Source organism: Pinus tabuliformis, chromosome Q (assembly GCF_031772625.1).
Source record: "Pinus tabuliformis cultivar Carrire ecotype Pingquan chromosome Q, CPIR1, whole genome shotgun sequence".
NCBI lineage: Eukaryota > Viridiplantae > Streptophyta > Pinopsida > Pinales > Pinaceae > Pinus > Pinus tabuliformis.
The window spans coordinates 1,075,332,531-1,075,349,726 of NC_142296.1; the positions used below are offsets into that span (position 1 = coordinate 1,075,332,531).

At 42.1% G+C, this 17,196-nt stretch overlaps 2 protein-coding genes across 2 annotated transcripts; both read left to right on the forward strand.

Annotated features, from left to right (window-relative positions):
• Positions 1–7,483: 7,483 nt before the first annotated feature.
• Positions 7,484–8,194, forward strand: LOC149223263 (uncharacterized). The gene has a single exon (XM_089387849.1). The coding sequence runs from the start codon at positions 7,484–7,486 to the stop codon at positions 8,192–8,194; it is 711 nt and encodes a 236-aa protein (XP_089243975.1).
• A 66-nt stretch (positions 8,195–8,260) lies between these two features.
• LOC149223264 (uncharacterized) lies at positions 8,261–11,695 on the forward strand. Its single transcript, XM_089387850.1, has one exon. It carries the CDS (start codon positions 8,261–8,263, stop codon positions 11,693–11,695), a length of 3,435 nt encoding a protein of 1,144 aa, XP_089243976.1.
• Positions 11,696–17,196: the final 5,501 nt, after the last annotated feature.

Here is a 17,196-nt window from a genome sequence, read left to right on the forward strand (position 1 = left end):
GGCGGGCGCCCGACCTTGGTTATGAATGCCGGTTGAGCCCAAGCTCCCGATCATTGTACAAATTCTCATATACATAATAAAAGAAGTTCTCTTGCATACGCTTGTGTTCTTATTGTTGTTCTATCTTGTTATTAATGGATTCCGCACATTAATAATATAATTCATGTTTATAATGAATGTTGAAGGCATAGTTCGTAAAGTAGACTAACAATGGAAAATGTTAACTACTTAGGCGGTGCCGCACCTGGCCAATTTAAGGAAAAAAGAATTGGGGGTGTGACAGTTGGTATCAGAGCACGGTTTCTCATGATAGGTGAAGTTGATTCAGGGTTGAAGAAGCTGGATGAATGCAGAGAACATACATATATGCAGGAAAAAGTTATGGAGAAATCGTGGATTAACAGTCTGGGTTTCGTGGACTTGATGGTTCATGGCAAGACCATTCAAGCTCTGGTGGACACGGGGGCCACTCATAACGTCATAATGACACGGTTAGCAAAAGAGGTTGGACTGATGATCTTCCCATCGAATGTGGAAGTCAAGGCAGTGAACTCTAGAGGTAAAGTGGCGGGTTTGGTACATGAAGTACCTATGTAGATAAAACACTGGAAGGGTTAGTTGGACTTCACAGTGATGGAGATGAACGACTTTGATATGATACTTGAACAAGATTTCTTGAAGGGCAACAAGGCTATTGTTTTCCCCTTCTGTAATGAGGTGGTGCTGGTTGGACAATCACAAACTTGGACTTTTCCCACTCATAGGCAAAAGGGGGAAGTGAGGGTGCAGCATGTTTCGGCACTAAGTTTGGAGAGGGCTATGAAGGAATGAGATATGGAGACATATGCGGTAATGTTCAAGGATGTCGAAGGTGATGGAGTGGGGACGCCTGTTCTAGCCGAGATTTCTGAGGTGCTGACCAAATATGCAGATTTGATGCCTGATGAGCTACCAAAGAAACTTCCACCATGGCGTGCAGTGGACCATAGCATTGAGCTTGAGCCAGGGAAGCAACCCCTGGCTAAAGCACCTTATCAGTTGTCAGGACCTGAGTTGGAGGAGTTGAAATGACAGTTAAAGGAGTTAACTGATGCAGGGTTCATCAGACCTTCAAGGTCCCTTTATGGAGCTCCAGTATTGTTCCAGCAGAAGAAGGATTCAAATGAGCTATGGATGTGCTGTGATTACCATGCATTGAACAAGCAGATGGTAAGGAACAGGTGCCCTTTTCCATTGGCTGCTAATTGCTTTGACAAGCTTGTGAAAGCCCGAGTGTTTTCCAAGCTGGACTTGAGGTATGGGTATTATCAGGTGCGGATAGCTGAAGGAGATGAGAAGAAGACTGCGATAGTAACAAGGTATGGTAGCTTTTACTTCCTTGTTATGCCATTCGGGTTGTGTAATGCTCCTGCTACGTTTTGCACTTTGATGAATGATGTCATATGACCATACTTGGATTCGTTCGTAGTAGTGTACTTGGACGATATAGTGGTGTTCAGTGACAACATGGAGGATCATAAGAAGCACTTGGCGATGGTGTTCAAGGCACTGAGGGAAAATCAGTTGTTCTTAAAGAAGTCTAAGTGTGTGTTTGCTCAGACCGAGATTCCGTTCCTTGGACATATTGTTGGTCAAGGGTACATACGGATGGAGCCAAGCAGAGTGAAGGCAATTGAGGACTGGGTTGAACCGAAGAATGTCCATGAGATGAGGTGTTCTTGGGCATGACCAACTACCAACGAAAGTTTGTAGAGCGGTACTCTATGGTGACATCGGCACTGACAGACCTATTGAAGAAAGACAAGAGGTGGAGTTGGACGAGCAAATGTCAAGAGGCATTTGAAGACTTGAAGAAGATGATGGTTACAACACTAATATTGAAGTTGCTGGACTTCAAGAGACCGTTTGAGGTACACACAGATGCTTCAGATTTTGCCATAGGAGGGGTTCTTATGCAGGATGGGCATCCGGTGGCGTATGAGAGTCGGAAGTTGTAGGATAGAGAATGGAGGTATCTGGTCCATGAGAAGGAGATGACTGCCATCATTGACTGTCTTCATGTGTGGAAGCATTACCTGATTGGGAAGCCGTTTGTTGTCAAGACTGACAACGTTGTAGCAAGTTATTTTGCATCACAACCGAAGCTTTCTGCGAAGCAAGCTCGTTGGCAGGACTTCTTGGCAGAATTCGTCATGACTATCGAGTATAGACCAGGAAGGCACAATGCAGTACCAGATGCCCTTAGCAGGAAGGGACAACTTGTAGCATTGGAGGGAGAAGACCGGGCAGCTAGGAGTAGGAGTCAAGTTCAGATGTCAGAAGAGATGCAGAATAAGGTCAAGGAAAGTGTTGAAACCGATACTTTGGTGCAAAATATAGTGAAGCAGATAAAGGAGGGGAAGACATGAAGGTTCTTTCTACGAGACGAGTTCTTGTTCTTTGGAAACTGACTCTATGTTCCAAAGTCATCTGGACTCAGGAGGCACCTTCTGAAGAAGTGCCATGACTCGCCATGGGCTGGCCACCCAGGGATGTGTTGTTCTTTGGCGTTGTTGGAGAGAGGATTCTTTTGGGAGAAGATGCGAGAGGATGTAGAGGAGTAAGTACATAAGTGCATCATTTGTCAGCAAGACAAATCGGATACGTAGAGATAAGAAGGACTGTTGTAGCCTTTGCCGATTCCTGAGAGACCATGGATGAGTCTCTCGATGGACTTCATCACTCAGTTGCCACAGGTTCAGGGGTATAATGGGATTATGGTTGTGGTTGATTGTTTTTCCAAGTATGTTGTCTTTGTTCCAATAAAGATACCTTGTGGAGCCGAGCGGACTGCGGAGTTGTTCTTTAAGAACATAGTGAAGTATTGGGGGATGCCATTAAGCATTGTGTCGGATAGAGATCTGCGTTTTACAGGCAGATTTTGGACCACATTGTTCAAACTAGTCAGGACAGAGTTGTTGATGAGTTCAAGTTACCATCCGCAGACAGATGGGCAGACCGAGAGGATCAACGCATTGCTGGAGGACTACTTGAGACATTATGTGATGGCTGATCAAAAGAATTGGCCTGAACTCTTGGATATTGCTCAGTTTAGCTACAATATTCAAAAGAGTTCTGCGACAGGGTATAGTCCATTTGAGTTGGTGAATGGACAGATGCCGGTTGCATTGCATACCGTAGTGACAGGAGGTTTTTTGAGGAGTCCTCATGCAAAGAAGTTCATGAAGGCTTGGGATGAGACCTTGGAGTTAGCACGGTTGCGCTTGCACGAAACTTCAAGGAGGATGAAGAAATATGCTGATCGAGGAAGATGGGATGTGCACTTCAGTGTGGGAGATATGGTGTTTCTCAGGATTACCAGGGAGCAGTTTCAGCCAGCCAAGGGGACTACGAGCAAACTAACACGAAAGTATGAGGGACCATTCCGAGTGAAGAAGAGAGTGGGGGAAGTTGCTTATGAGCTAGAGCTTCTGCACCATATGCACATGAAGCATCCAGTTTTTCACATGAGTCAATTGAAGAGATGCAGACTTGATGCTGATCATCCAGAGAGAGCTGAATCGCCAAGAGGACCAGCCGGGATTATGGACAAGCCAGGACTGGAGTTGGAGAAGATTTTGAGCTTCAGAACTACAGGGATTGGTTGCCACATGAAGCAGGAATTTCTTGTCAGATGGAAGAATGCACTGGAGGAAGAAAGATGGGAATCAGAGGGCTCACTTTGGAGATGGAAGGAAAAGATTGCGAAGTATGTCAGGAAGCTTCTGAGGCAGTCGGGATTGTCAAGGGCAACAATGATTTCCAGTGGGGGAAGATGTAACGTCCTACGGTCATCGGGCAGGCGGGCGCCCGCTCTCCTACAGAAATTTGAATAAGGCAAAGCGCGAGGAGCGACCAAAGATGAGGCGTGGTTATAATGAGCGCGCGGGCAGATTGGCGTTCCTTCTATATGGTGAGATGGGCGTGGCAAACGAAGGGTGAGCCGACTTGTAAGAGGGGTGTTGCACATCGTTTGAGCACGTCGACTTGGGCGCTTTGGTGGGTCAGCCGCGGGTGAGGTCGCCACACCATCGAGGCATATAAACACATGGAAAGATTGGTCATTTGGACATCGAACTTCGCTGATCATCCATCGCTCTAAGGTGAAGTGCGAAGTCGCATAAAGCCGTAGCTTGAGGTGCATAGGTGATGCGCCCGCCGAGCCGAGCAAGGTCACACGGGCGCACTTCGTGTAGGCGGTTGGAGGTGCGGGGGCAGGGCGTAGTGAGGCGCCCACCCGCTGGTCCTGGGTGTGAGTACGGTTGTGAACGCAAGTTCGTTTGTGGGTCGTGCAGGTGTGCACGGGCGCACCCGCTCGTTCGAGCAAAGTCTTGTATATTGTATTGTTGTATATTTGGGTAAGGCAAGGTGTGACTGCCGTGTGCTCTTGCATGGGCGGGCGCCCGACCTTGGTTATGAACGCCGGTTGAGCCCAAGCTCCCGGTCATTATACAAATTCTGATATACATAATAAAAGAAGTTCTCTTACATACGCTTGTGTTCTTATTTCTGTTCTATCTTGTTATTAATGGATTCCGCACATTAATAATATAATTCATGTTTATAATGAATGTTGAAGGCGTAGTTGGTAAAGTAGACTAACAATGGAAGATGTTAACTACTTAGGCGGTGCCACACCCGGCCAATTTAAGGAAAAAAGAATTGGGGGCATGACAATGCCCATGAGGTGTGGAGATTAGGGTCTGCAACCATAGTTGTGACGACCCATAACTAAACTAAGGCACTTGTAATGGTCCATCAATACTTGTAATTATTATTTAAATATAATATGGAAGGTATAATATGACAATATTGTATAAAGCTTCCTTAATTATATATTAATATAATAATTATATAAAGTTTTTATTAATAACAATTATATAACCCTCCCCAAATATAATAGAAAAGTTGTAATGTTTAAATTTAATATAATATAATATTTTCATGTATAATAATATAAAACATACTCAATCACAATGATTTATTTTTCATTCAAATTTGTATTATATGATATATTTTAATTTAATGATATTTTTCAGGTTGATTTTATAAGGCTTTTAGATTTTCTATTATTAAAATTATTCTATTATTAGATTTATTATTATATTTAGATTTGTTATTAAATTTAAATTTATTATCATTACAGTAAATTTAATAGTAATTATTATGATTAAATTAAAGTAGTAATATAATAATAATATTAAGTTCTGTAATAGAAATATTAAGTTCTATTAGGCTTATAATAATCTCAAGATTTATTGCTATGTTTAACGATATTAATATTAAATTTTATTATTATTGTTTTTTTAACAAAAAGTTACATCTATAATTGTCTTACTTTTGTATTAAAATAATGTCTAATAATATTATTATTTTCTTAGCAATAATATAATAATATTAAATATTAAATATTTTTTATATTAATAACACTGATAAGTTGGTTTATAATTTTATATTATAATAAAATATTTAATAAGATTATTAATAATCATATAATAACATTTAAGATCACCTATACTAATATTAATGCTTATACAATATTAATAACAATTATATAATACTATACTAATATTAATGCTTATACAACATTAATAATAATTATATAATACTAATATCAGTTATAATTAATATTTTCTATTAGAAATATTGATATTTATAACATGAATAAGTATATTATTAATAGTTATAATAATATTACATTAATATGTTATGGCATTAACAATATTACATTAATAATAATATCAACAATTTTGCGTATTTTATATATATATATATATATATATATATATATATATATATATATATATATTATTATGTGTTGTGTTATTAAAAAATATATATTATGTAATATAATATAATATTAATAGTGATCGTAATATAGATATCATTAACCAAAATAACAATATTACTATCAATATACATATGATTAATAATAATATTTATGTTATTCTCTATTAGAATTACCCGAACTGCGCGCTGCATCCCCGCGCCCTGCTGCTGCTGCGTGTGCCTGATCCCTCAGCGTGCCTGAGCCTGGCAGCGCTGCTACTGGGCAGCCCTCCCCTTCTGCTCGTCCCCTCTTTCACCCTGGGGCCTCCTGCCCGTTTCCTTAGGGGCCTGCGGCCCTTCCCCCTCTCAGCCTTTCGCTGGAGCGCCCCCTGCGCTTCTGACCCAGCCTGCAATGGATCCGCCAATCCAAGAACAGGAAGATCTAGAGAAGATGTTTGCCTTTCTCACTAAAGAGAATACCTCAGAGAAAATTCGCCCTACAGCCTCAAAGTTTATTAAGAAGCTTGATGAAATCCCGGAAGTTTCGCTCCCTCCCGCCCTCCCGAGGAGAGCTGCAGTTGCCCTGGCAGATCGTGGTCTGGTTGGCCAGTTCACCGGACTATGGCCCTCTCCCCGCACAGTCCAACGCTGGGTGGAAAGAAACTGGAACTCAATGGTCCAAGGAAAGATAGCAATAAGGTTCTGCGGGAGGGGATTCTTCACCTTCCTCTTCGAAATGGTGGAAGACCGTAATCTCATCTTCAGGAATGGCCCATACTTCATGGACACAAGAGGCCTTTATCTCAACAGATGGACCCCCGACTTTGACCCTGAGATGGACGTACCCAGTGCTGTCCCGGTCTGGGTCCGTCTCCCCCATCTGCCTCTCCACTGCTGGGGAGATGAATCGGTGAAAGCTATAGGAAATGTTGTGGGGAAATATATTGATAGATCGGAACCAAGGGAGAACATGCATGCATGCGCCCGGATCTGTGTTGAAGTGGATTTGGGGAAAGGTTTACCGGAAGCGATCAAACTCAAGGTAGATCAGTGGACGCATATACAGCAAGTGGACTACGAGCAGCTGCCATTCAAGTGCAAGGTATGTCATGAATATGGGCATTTTGCTAATAGGTGTAGTAAAAATAAACCAATAGACTCTGATAATGCTGAAGCCCCAGAAGAAACATGGGAAAAAGTCAAGAAGAAGAAGTCAAATCCACCCCCTGGAACCTTCTCAAAACCCCCTAATGAAACCCCAACCCCAGCCTCCCATCCCTCCGGATCTGGCCCTTCTCTTCCCTCTTCCTCCAACCCATTTGAATCCCTTTCGACAGAGGATCCCCCATCCCCCCCACCCTCTCCGAGAGGCCCCATAGCAACACCTCCCTCTCCCCCCCCCGACCTCCCCTCCCCCAACTATTGAAAGAATCCTAACAAGGAACAAGACAAAGGAAAATATCACATCCACCGATCCACCCAAAAAAGTAGGAAGGAAGTCAAACAAAGAGATAAGGGATGAGAACACTGCAAAGGAAATGGCCACAGGGACCCAACAGCCAATGGATACATATCTAGACAAGACCAAAGGGAGCGGGGAGAAGATGAAGGAGAAAAGTGGAACACACAATAAACAAAGTAAATGATGAATCTGGTCTCTTGGAACTGTAGGGGGATGGGCTCCTCCCTAAAATCTAATGCAGTCCGCGACCTTCTCAAATCGGAACACCCAGACTTTCTACTACTTCAGGAGACCAAAATCACTGATCAGGATTTTCAAAGCAATGTGAAGAGAAGCAGAAGTTATGAAGGAATAGGATTGAGTGCAGTAGGTGCCTCAGGTGGAATAGGAACAATTTGGGACAAAAGTAAATGGAAACTAAAAGACAACAGGCAGAACAAATGGTGGCTAAGAACAGATATGCAAAACATATCCAAGACTGAAGAATACACAATATATAATGTCTACGCCCCCCGCCATTACAGAGAAAAAGCCTCTTGTTGGGAGTCAATCACCACAGATTTAATGAATGCCCAGGACAGAAATATCTTCCTGGGAGGAGACCTGAATTTAATAAGAAATGCGGAAGAGAAGATGGGGGGAAATTTTTTTGCAGATCCCTCAAGGGATGCATTAGAAAAAATCATCCAAACTCACAGTCTTGTTGATATCCCTCCGCAGAACGGGCGTTTCACATGGTCAAACAAGAGAACTGGTAAAAACAACATCAAAGAGAGGCTAGACCGTATATTGGTTCAAGAAAGAATCGTGGCCAACTTTTCAAGGATCCAAAGCACAATTATACAAGGCTATATATCAGACCATAAACCAGTGGCACTGCATCTGGTTAAAGGGGAAAATATGGGACCGATACCCTTTAAGTAAAATAGAGCATGGGAAAACAGTGAAGACTTCAGGAACCTGGTAAAGGAGAAATGGGCAACAGAAATCATGGGCTCCCCGCACTACATATGGGAAACAAAGATCAAAATTCTTAGGACAGCCATCAAGCAATGGGCGAGAAATTTCGCAACAGAGGAAGGGAAAAGGAAAATCAACCTCCAAATGAAACTAGCGGAGTGGAATCAAGAAAAAGAGAAGGGCCAAGACACAGAAGAAGACTTAAGGAAAGAAAATGATTTGTACATGGAGCTGTACAAACAGAATCGAGCGGAAGAGGAAGAGCAAAGGCAAAAATCGAGGTGCCTCTGGCTCAAATCATGCGACAAGAACACCTCCTTCTTTCATAACAATATCAAATTGAGGAGAGCAGGGAACAATATTCGGAAAATAGCAGTGGAGGGCAGAGTTCTAACAGAGCAATGGGAGATTAAGGAAGCAGCGACTCAACATTTTCAAAATCTTCTATCTGCTGACCCTCATTACATGGAAAATCCGGATTTCCTAAATATAATAGAGAATAAAATCACAGAAGAACAAAACGCAGAATTAGAAAAGGAGATCACGAAGGAGGAGATAGAAAGGTCTATCCACAACATGCCAATGGATAAGGCTCCAGGCCCTGATGGATTTACAGTGGCCTTTTACAGAACCCATTGGGAAGTTATTAAGAAAGATTATATTAGAATGGCAAAAAATTTCTTTACAAAATGCAAACTGAGGAGCAGCATTAAGTCCTCTCATTTAGCTCTTATCCCCAAAGACCCAAATCCTCAATCTTTTGACAGATTCCGCCCTATCTCACTGTGTAACGTTTCCTACAAAATCATCACCAAGATCTTGGCGCACAGGCTAAAAAAAATCCTTCCCTCCCTCATATCCGAGAACCAAGGAGGTTTTGTTCCTAGGCGACATATAACGGACAATGTCATTCTCATCCAGGAGGCAATTCACAGCAGTTTATCCAGAAAGGAGAGGGGTATGATCATCAAGCTGGACATGGCAAACGCCTTTGACCGGGTAAACCATGCATTCCTTCAGGCAGTCCTAATGAAATTTGGCATCTCAGAGTTCTTTATTAGCAGGGTCATGGAATGCATCTCCCACATCTGGACAGCTCCCCTCATCAACGGAAGGCCCTGCACTGCCTTCAAGAGTTCAAGAGGATTGAGGCAGGGATGCCCGTTGTCACCCTTTCTTTACATCATTATGGCTGAAACCCTCAGCTTACATTTGGAGAACAAGCGCAAATCAAAAGAAATAACAGGGGTGGATATAGTCCGAGGATCTAAGGGAATCAATCACTCCCTTTTCGCAGATGATACTCTGCTAATAGGGGGAGCCTCCAGCATTATGGCCCGAAGGTTCAAAAAAATTCTGGAACTCTTCCTTCAAGCTTCTGGAGGCAAACTAAACAACAATAAGTGTATGATATACACTTGGAACGTCCCAAGAAACATAACTCAGAGAATCTCCATAATCATGGAAATCCCTGCCCAAGGGAATTGGTCCCATTTCATGTACTTAGGGCTTCCCTTAGCCAAGGAAACAATCAAATCTAAGATCTGGGCAAAACTAATCGAGAAATTGAGAGGGAAACTTCAGAGTTGGGGAGTGTATTGGCTTAATTTGGCAGGTAGAACCATTCTCATAAAGGCTATTCTATCAGCCCTCCCAATCTATCAATTTGCTACCACTCTTGCCCCGGCAGGCATCCACAAGCAAATGGAGCTGATTATCAGAAGTTTCCTGTGGCAAGGAGGAAAACAAGACACAAAAAAGTTCAGCTTGGTGAAGTGGGACAAGGTCACTCTTCCCCTAGAAAAAGGAGGGCTCGGAATCAGAATACCAAGACTAGCAAACATGGCTATGGGCTATAAATTGGTATGGAGAATTCTCAATGAGAAAGGGACCTGGTGGACAGAGGTCATCAAGAGGAAGTACTTAAATGGGACCAAAAGCAACATCCTCTCAGGAAACATAATTGAAAGACAGTGTACTCCTGTTTGGAAGCTGATCAAAAAGACTCTTCCTCAATTCAAATCTTGCATATCAAGAGCTCCGGGTAATGGCAAGGATATCAACATATGGGAGGACAGGATAATGGGCACGGAGGAAAGGGTAACGCTCATTAACTACAGGCCACTGCAAAGGTGGATGGCAGAGGCAAAGATCAAAACTCTTTATGATATCTCCCTTTGGGATCAGAATTGCTGGACAGGTTGGAGACCTCTCCCCCTCCCTGATGACCTTAAGAACCTCTGGGTTGAGCTCAAGACTTCGCTAATAGGCTCTGCCCCCAAAAACAGAATGGAGGAAGACAAATTTGTTTGGGACCCTAATGGGGGTAATTACACGGTCAAAGAGGGCTACAAAGTTTTGCAAAACGCCTCAGCAATTAACAATTGGCCACTTCCGAAAGCAAGGTGGAGAACTGAGTGTCTGCCAAAGGTAAAGCTTTTTAATTGGACCCTTATGCATGGTAAAATCCTTACTGCTGAAAATCTCAGGAAGAAGGGCATTCAAGGCCCATCAATTTGCTGCATGTGTAAGGAAGCAGAGGAAAGCATTAACCACCTCTTCATGGACTGCTCCTTTGCAAGAGCTTGCTGGAATCTCATCACTAGCCCCCTAAGCATCAGCGACCTTCCCAACCAGATCACTCTCCTACAGAAACACTGGGGAAATAGCTTCCCTCAATCCGGCAAATGTAAGGGTCTAGTCAAAAGGATATGGAATAGCATCCCAGCCAATCTCTGCTGGCAGATATGGATTGCCAGAAATAAGTGTATATTCAAGAGAAAAAAGCCAACTATCTCCAGCGTTCTAGCCAAAACGATGGCACTCATCACTGAGACCATTGAGGAAAACGGCATTAACCAGGTAGACCCGGATCTGACTGATGCAAGAGTTAAAGAGTGGATCAGCAAATTCAAATATGAAGGGAGAACTCAGAAGAAAGAAAACACAGGGAGGAGGAACACGGACTGGAAACTAAGAGGGACTAAGGAAGAAGTTAAAAACTGGATTCAAAATCAAAACCGACCTACCCTCCACTTTGATGGGGCATCAAAGAACAACCCGGGCCAAGCGGGAGCAGGTGGAGTTATCAAGGACTGTCAAGGGAGAAACATAGTTACTTTTGAATGGGGTATGGGCACCATGACAAACAATAAGGCAGAGGCATACAGCCTACTTCTGGGGACCTCCATTGCCAGGAAACTTGGCCTAAGAAACCTATTAATTCTCGGCGACTCTGCTATCATCATAGTAGCAGTGACCTCAGGGAAAGACTTCAAACAAGCAGCATTAAACAATATCAAAGGAAGGATAATGGAAAATATCAGGTCTCTTGGCAGTGCCACCTTCAAGCACATCCTCAGAGAAAACAACGTGGAAGCAGATGAACAAGCGAACAAGGCTACAAGAAGGCAAACAGGCCAAGTTAAGGAGAATGACACAGTTTATGAGAAAGACATCCCCTAAGCGGGCCTCCCACATCGCCTCTCCCAAGAAACCCAGTCACCACAGGTATATTCTCCTCCGTATCTGGCCCTTCTCCAAATCTCCTTTCTGCTCTACCTGGTACCATCGGAAATCTAATCGCTCTCATGACCTGACCATCATCATGGAATTATATCTCTTTGGGATTCATTATATGACCAGCGCAACCATTCTCAGGGTATGGGATCGTGTCTATCCCCTCCGCACGCTCCTTGCCAGCAGCCGAATCAAATCAACAGACCTCTTCTCTCCCAAGAACAGACCCTTTCAGAATCGTCCCAGGCATATGCGGATCCTCCATGGTCTTATATATTGCAGTCGGGTCTCAAGTAATCGCACAGTTCTGGGCAAGGCACCACACCCCCATTGCGACTCCAGTAACAGAAGGCAACCCGCTGAAGGCCTCATCTCTCATCGGGAAGCAAAGCTTCGCAGCGTGCTCTTGGTAACTACAGTTTTATACTCTGTTGGTTTATATTCGCTGACTCTTTTGTTCCTGGATTGCAGTAGTGTCTCAGGTATACCCCCGAAGCTCACTCTCAGGCCTCTGAGCCTGTCGCTCCTCTCTCTTTTGAGCCAGCATCTCAGTGTCATCTCCTCCCCTCCCTCTATAGGCCCGCTCATAGCTCCTCGCGGGTCTTCCCAGCCCTCTAGCTTCGATTTTCTGTTTGATAGAATGGCAGAACAACAGAGTCCATTAGCTGATCAGGCTCAACCCGGCAACCTTTTGGACAACATTTTCAACAACAGGGACTGCACCATGTGCAAGACCCACACGCTCATGATCAACAGCCTGACCAAGCAGCTGAAAGAGCTGCAAGATGATTATCATGCAGACAGGAACTCAAAGTGCAAAAAATTGGACAAAAGGAAGACTGAAATTGAATCATTGAAAGAGAGATGCAGCCACTTGGAGGCGGCCATGGAGCACATCCGCTCCCTTGCCCAGAGTTACCAGGCGGAAGCTTCAACCAAGGCAAGTGTCAAGAATCCTGATGATTCAGTCACTCAACATTTCCCTTAAGGAATGCATTGTAAATTTAGCTGGATAGGTGGTTCCTTCATAAGGCAATATAGCCGTCTTTGTTTTGCTTTCTATTTAATCAAAAGAAGCAACGAGGAATATGGGTCTGCGAACCCGCTTTTGATCCTCAACTTTCAGATACATCTCCCATATGTACTAAGAACTCTGTAATGCTGGTTTTATAATACATAAGTACCCGACCTTGTTAAAAAAAATAATAATAATAATATTTATGTTTTTTTTAGGTTTTTTTGCTCTGTTGATGCCGCTTTCGAGTCATTGGTGGCCTCCCTTCCAAAGCGTGTGTGGCATGCTACTGCTCCCAAGTTTTTCAAGCAAAATATTGAGGTTAAAGATGTATCCTTGTGGGATGGAGCGTGTCGTACCTCCCTCGCTGACACCGAGAGAGTGTTAATTAGGAAATTCGCACGTAGGTCGCCCTCTACTAGATTGATGGAAGCCTCGATTAGGAAAACCTGGAATCATATGATGAAGGGTGAGATTTCCTTCTCTCCTATTGGAAATATATTTTTCACCGTCTTATCTGAAAACAAGGATGATGAGGAGGTTGTATTTTCTAATGGATGGTATTTCTTCAGCTCGAGAGGGATGTATTTAAACAAATGGTGCCTCGATTTTAACCCTGATGAGGACATATCTACTGCCATTACTGTTTGGGTCAAGATTATGCATCTCCCTATCTCTTGCTAGAGTGACGGTTGCCTTCGGGCTATTGGTAATGGAGTGGGGAAATACTTGGATAAGTCTAAACCAAAAGGCTCACTATTTTATTTTTCTCAAATATGTGTAGAAGTAGACTTGGAGAAGGGACTTCCAACTATAATTAACCTAAATATGGGACAATCGAAACACAGAAAAGTCTTGGACTATGAACAAATCCCATTTAAATGCAGACACTGTCATTACTATGGTCAATTTTCCAGATACTGCAACAAAGCTGAGAATGATAAAAGTTTGGATGACTCGGCTCCTTAGGAGGAGCATTGGCAAAATCCTAAAAGAGCTATGAAAGGTAAAGCTTCAATGTGAAAACCACATGGTGTGGTCGTAAATAATACGACTCTGTCCTCCTCAAATCCATTCAAAGTGATGAGAAATGAGGATATGGAGTTGGAGGCTCACCCTCAGACAAATGCTAAGGAGAATCTAGAAATAGAAGAAGGAGAACTAGTAGCAGAAAGTAGCCCAAAGGAGGGTGGAGGTGAAGTTACTCTGTGGAAGTATGTTTGTGTCATTGATGCATTGCCGAGTAGCCTGCTGAAAGGTTTAGATCATGCTGTCACACGAAGTTTATCCCAATCCCTATGTTGGGTTGATCATTGCAGTAGCGAGGAAACCTACCTCACTAAGAAAATGGGAGACCAAACAAAAGGACACAGAGAGAAAGAGAAGAAAAATTAAATAAAAAACCGGGGAATCAAACAATCATCTTAAAAATTATGAAAGGGAAAAAGATAAAAAAAGAAGGAGATGATGGTGGTTTCTCCCCTTCCACCCACAAGTAATGAAAGCAGCTTCCTGGAACATAAAGGGTCTAGGAAACTCCGCTAAAATCCTGGCAGTTAGAGATATAATGAAACAAGAATCTCTATTAGTAGTATTTCTTCAAGAAACAAAGTTATAAGAAGTGGACGCTATGAAAGAAGTTGGAAATTTTTGGAGAGAGAGCTCGAGGTCAACATGGTCATCAATGGGAGCTTCATGAGGGCTAGGCATATTTTGGTGCAACAAGAAATTTACTCTGGTTGAATAAATTAAGACAAAATCTTGGATTATGGTTCTTTTGGAGCAAAAGGATACAAGGGGGAGAATTCCCTTCACAAAAATCTATGGTCCAGCGTTATATAGTGACAAGGTAGAATTCTAGGCCTCATTAGAGGTGATAAAGGAAAGGAATTACCACATCAATAGTTTAATGGGAGGGTATTTCAACACAGTACTAAATATGACTGAAAAAAGAGGTGGGTCTACAATTAAGAATCCCTTTAGAGATAGAATGGAGGAAATAATGGAACAATGGGACCTAAATGATATCAAACCAAAGATCAGGAAATATAGTTGGCCTAATAGACTGTGTGGAGCTCGTTATATTGTTTCTTGCCTAAATATGTTTTTGTTCCATAGCAACTGGCTTCTCAATTGTTTGGACTACTTTTCATCTATTGAAACTCGGGGAGACTTAGATCATCGCCCTATTATGATTTCAATAGAAGATATTGAAATCTTGGGTCCTTTACTTTCAAATTCAATGCAGATTGGTGCCAATATTAAGAGGTTGGGAATATTATAAAGCAATCTTGGATTTTCCTTGCCGAGGGCCCACCCAACTATGTTTGGGAATCTAAGCTAAAAATCATCAAAAAGGAATTAAGGAAATGACTTAAAGAGAACTATGAGCCCCCATAGAAAAAAAGAAGAGAGAATGTCCAGGAATTAGAAGAACATTACAATATGATGGAAAATATCCATATCAAAGAGTCACATATTCAAAAGGAAAGAGACCTCTCCACTCAGATATTCAATCTCAACAAGTAAGAGGAAATTTTTTGGAGGATTAAATATCACCATTTTTGGTTAAAATATGGGGACTCTAACACTTCCTTGGTCCACAAACAAGTAATGGCTTGAGAGAGCAGGAATAGAATCATGGAAATAAAGGTGGTGGGTCGGTAAATAGTCAACACCTCATCAGAAATCAAATTGGAGGAAAATAATCACTTTAAATATCTTCTCAACATGGAGTGCATTCCTTTAGAAGGCACCCCTGATTTTCTTTAGGCATTGCCTAGGTTGTCTCTCCGCCTTCTAATGTGTCTCTCACTAGTGAAATTCCAGAAGAAAATGTTCAAAGTGCGATTTCAAATTTGGAGCCTAAGAAGGTTGTAGGTCCAGATGGTTTTCTATTAGTTTTTATCATATACTCTCGAGTGTCATCAAAAAATGCCTCACTAAGCGTTTGAACTATAGCAAATTTAGAAATAAATTGGGGGGTTGTACTAACTCTTCCTTTCTCGCTCTGATCCCAAATGATGCCAATCCATGCACCTTCTCTAGATTCTATCCTATCTTGCTTTGAAATTCTTCCTATAAAATATTGATGAAAATCGTTTCCAATACAATTAAGCCCCTGCTCTCCTACATTATTTCTGAGAACCAAGGTGGTTTCATGCATCATCAAAACATCCTAGATAATATCATCGTGGTGCAGAAAGCAATGCATTCAAGCAGAGAAGATGGAGAAGTTGTAATGATCATCAAATTGGATATGGAAAATGTGTTTGATCGGGTAAATCACTCCTTCCTCTTCCTCGTCTTTGAAAATTTAACATTTAGTAATGAATTCATCTCTTGGATAAAAGCTTGTATTGGTTCACCCAGGATCACCCCTCTTATCAATGGTCACCTTGCCCGTTTCTTCGCCGCCTCTAGAGTTCTTCATCAAGGTTTCCCTCTCTTGCTTCTTCTTTATATAATCATGGTTGAAACTCTAGGTAGTAAATTAGAATTTGGGGCGCTGGATTGTTCCCTCTGAGTTCCTAATATTAAAAGAAATGTCAGGGGAATTAAGCACTCTCAGTTTGTTGATGATACTCTTCTGATTGGAGGAGCATCATTGGTGATTGCTTCTAGATTCAAAGGAACTCTAGATGAATTTCTTCAACTCTCTAGGGTTTTATCAATAAACTGAAATCTCAATTAATTGACTATAATTTCCAAGGGGAAATGATGAATGAAATTGGCTGGATGCTAGGCATCCCTGTGGGCCTTCACCGAACTTCTTTCAAATATCTTGGGATTCCAATATCTCTAAAACAGGGCTCAAGGGAATATTGGGAAAATGTACTTCAAAAAATAAGGAAAAGGGTGCATTCCTGGACAGTTAGATGGCTCAAATTGGCTAGGAGAGTTATCGTCAACAAATCTATTCTATATTCCATCCTGATTTATTTGGGTGTTGAACTCTTACCACCAGGTTACATCAATCAACAAATAAGCAGGCTCGTCAAGAAAATGTTATGGCAAGGAGGCAAGGGTAATGATGACAAATTCCCCCTAGTTAACTGGAATTTCGTTAAGCAACCTAAGAATTTGGGAGGATTGGTAATAAACGATCTTGAACTAATGAATTTGGTGCTAGGGGCTAAACTAGTTTGGAGGCTTCTCTCAGATTCCAATGAGTGGTGGAAAAAGGTCTTTATAAGGAAATATTTCCACAAAAATCACCTCACTAGACTGGAGGATGAATCTTGGGAAGGGTAAGGATAAAAAATCTACAAGCTATGCAAAGACTCATCATTTCTCATTTTGAACCATCTTGGTTGGCTTCCTGGGAAAGGGAAACACATTCTTATTAGATCCAATTATGTGAAAGGTATTGGACCAATTTTCTTTGGCTGGCTTATGGAGCATGGTTTCTCCCACCTTGTGGATATCTCCT

Excerpts from the sequence above, each read along its gene's own strand:
- LOC149223264 (XM_089387850.1), top strand. The coding sequence starts at position 8,261 with ATGGGCTCCCCGCACTACATATGGGAAACAAAGATCAAAATTCTTAGG.
- LOC149223263 (XM_089387849.1), top strand. The coding sequence starts at position 7,484 with ATGGGCTCCTCCCTAAAATCTAATGCAGTCCGCGACCTTCTCAAATCG.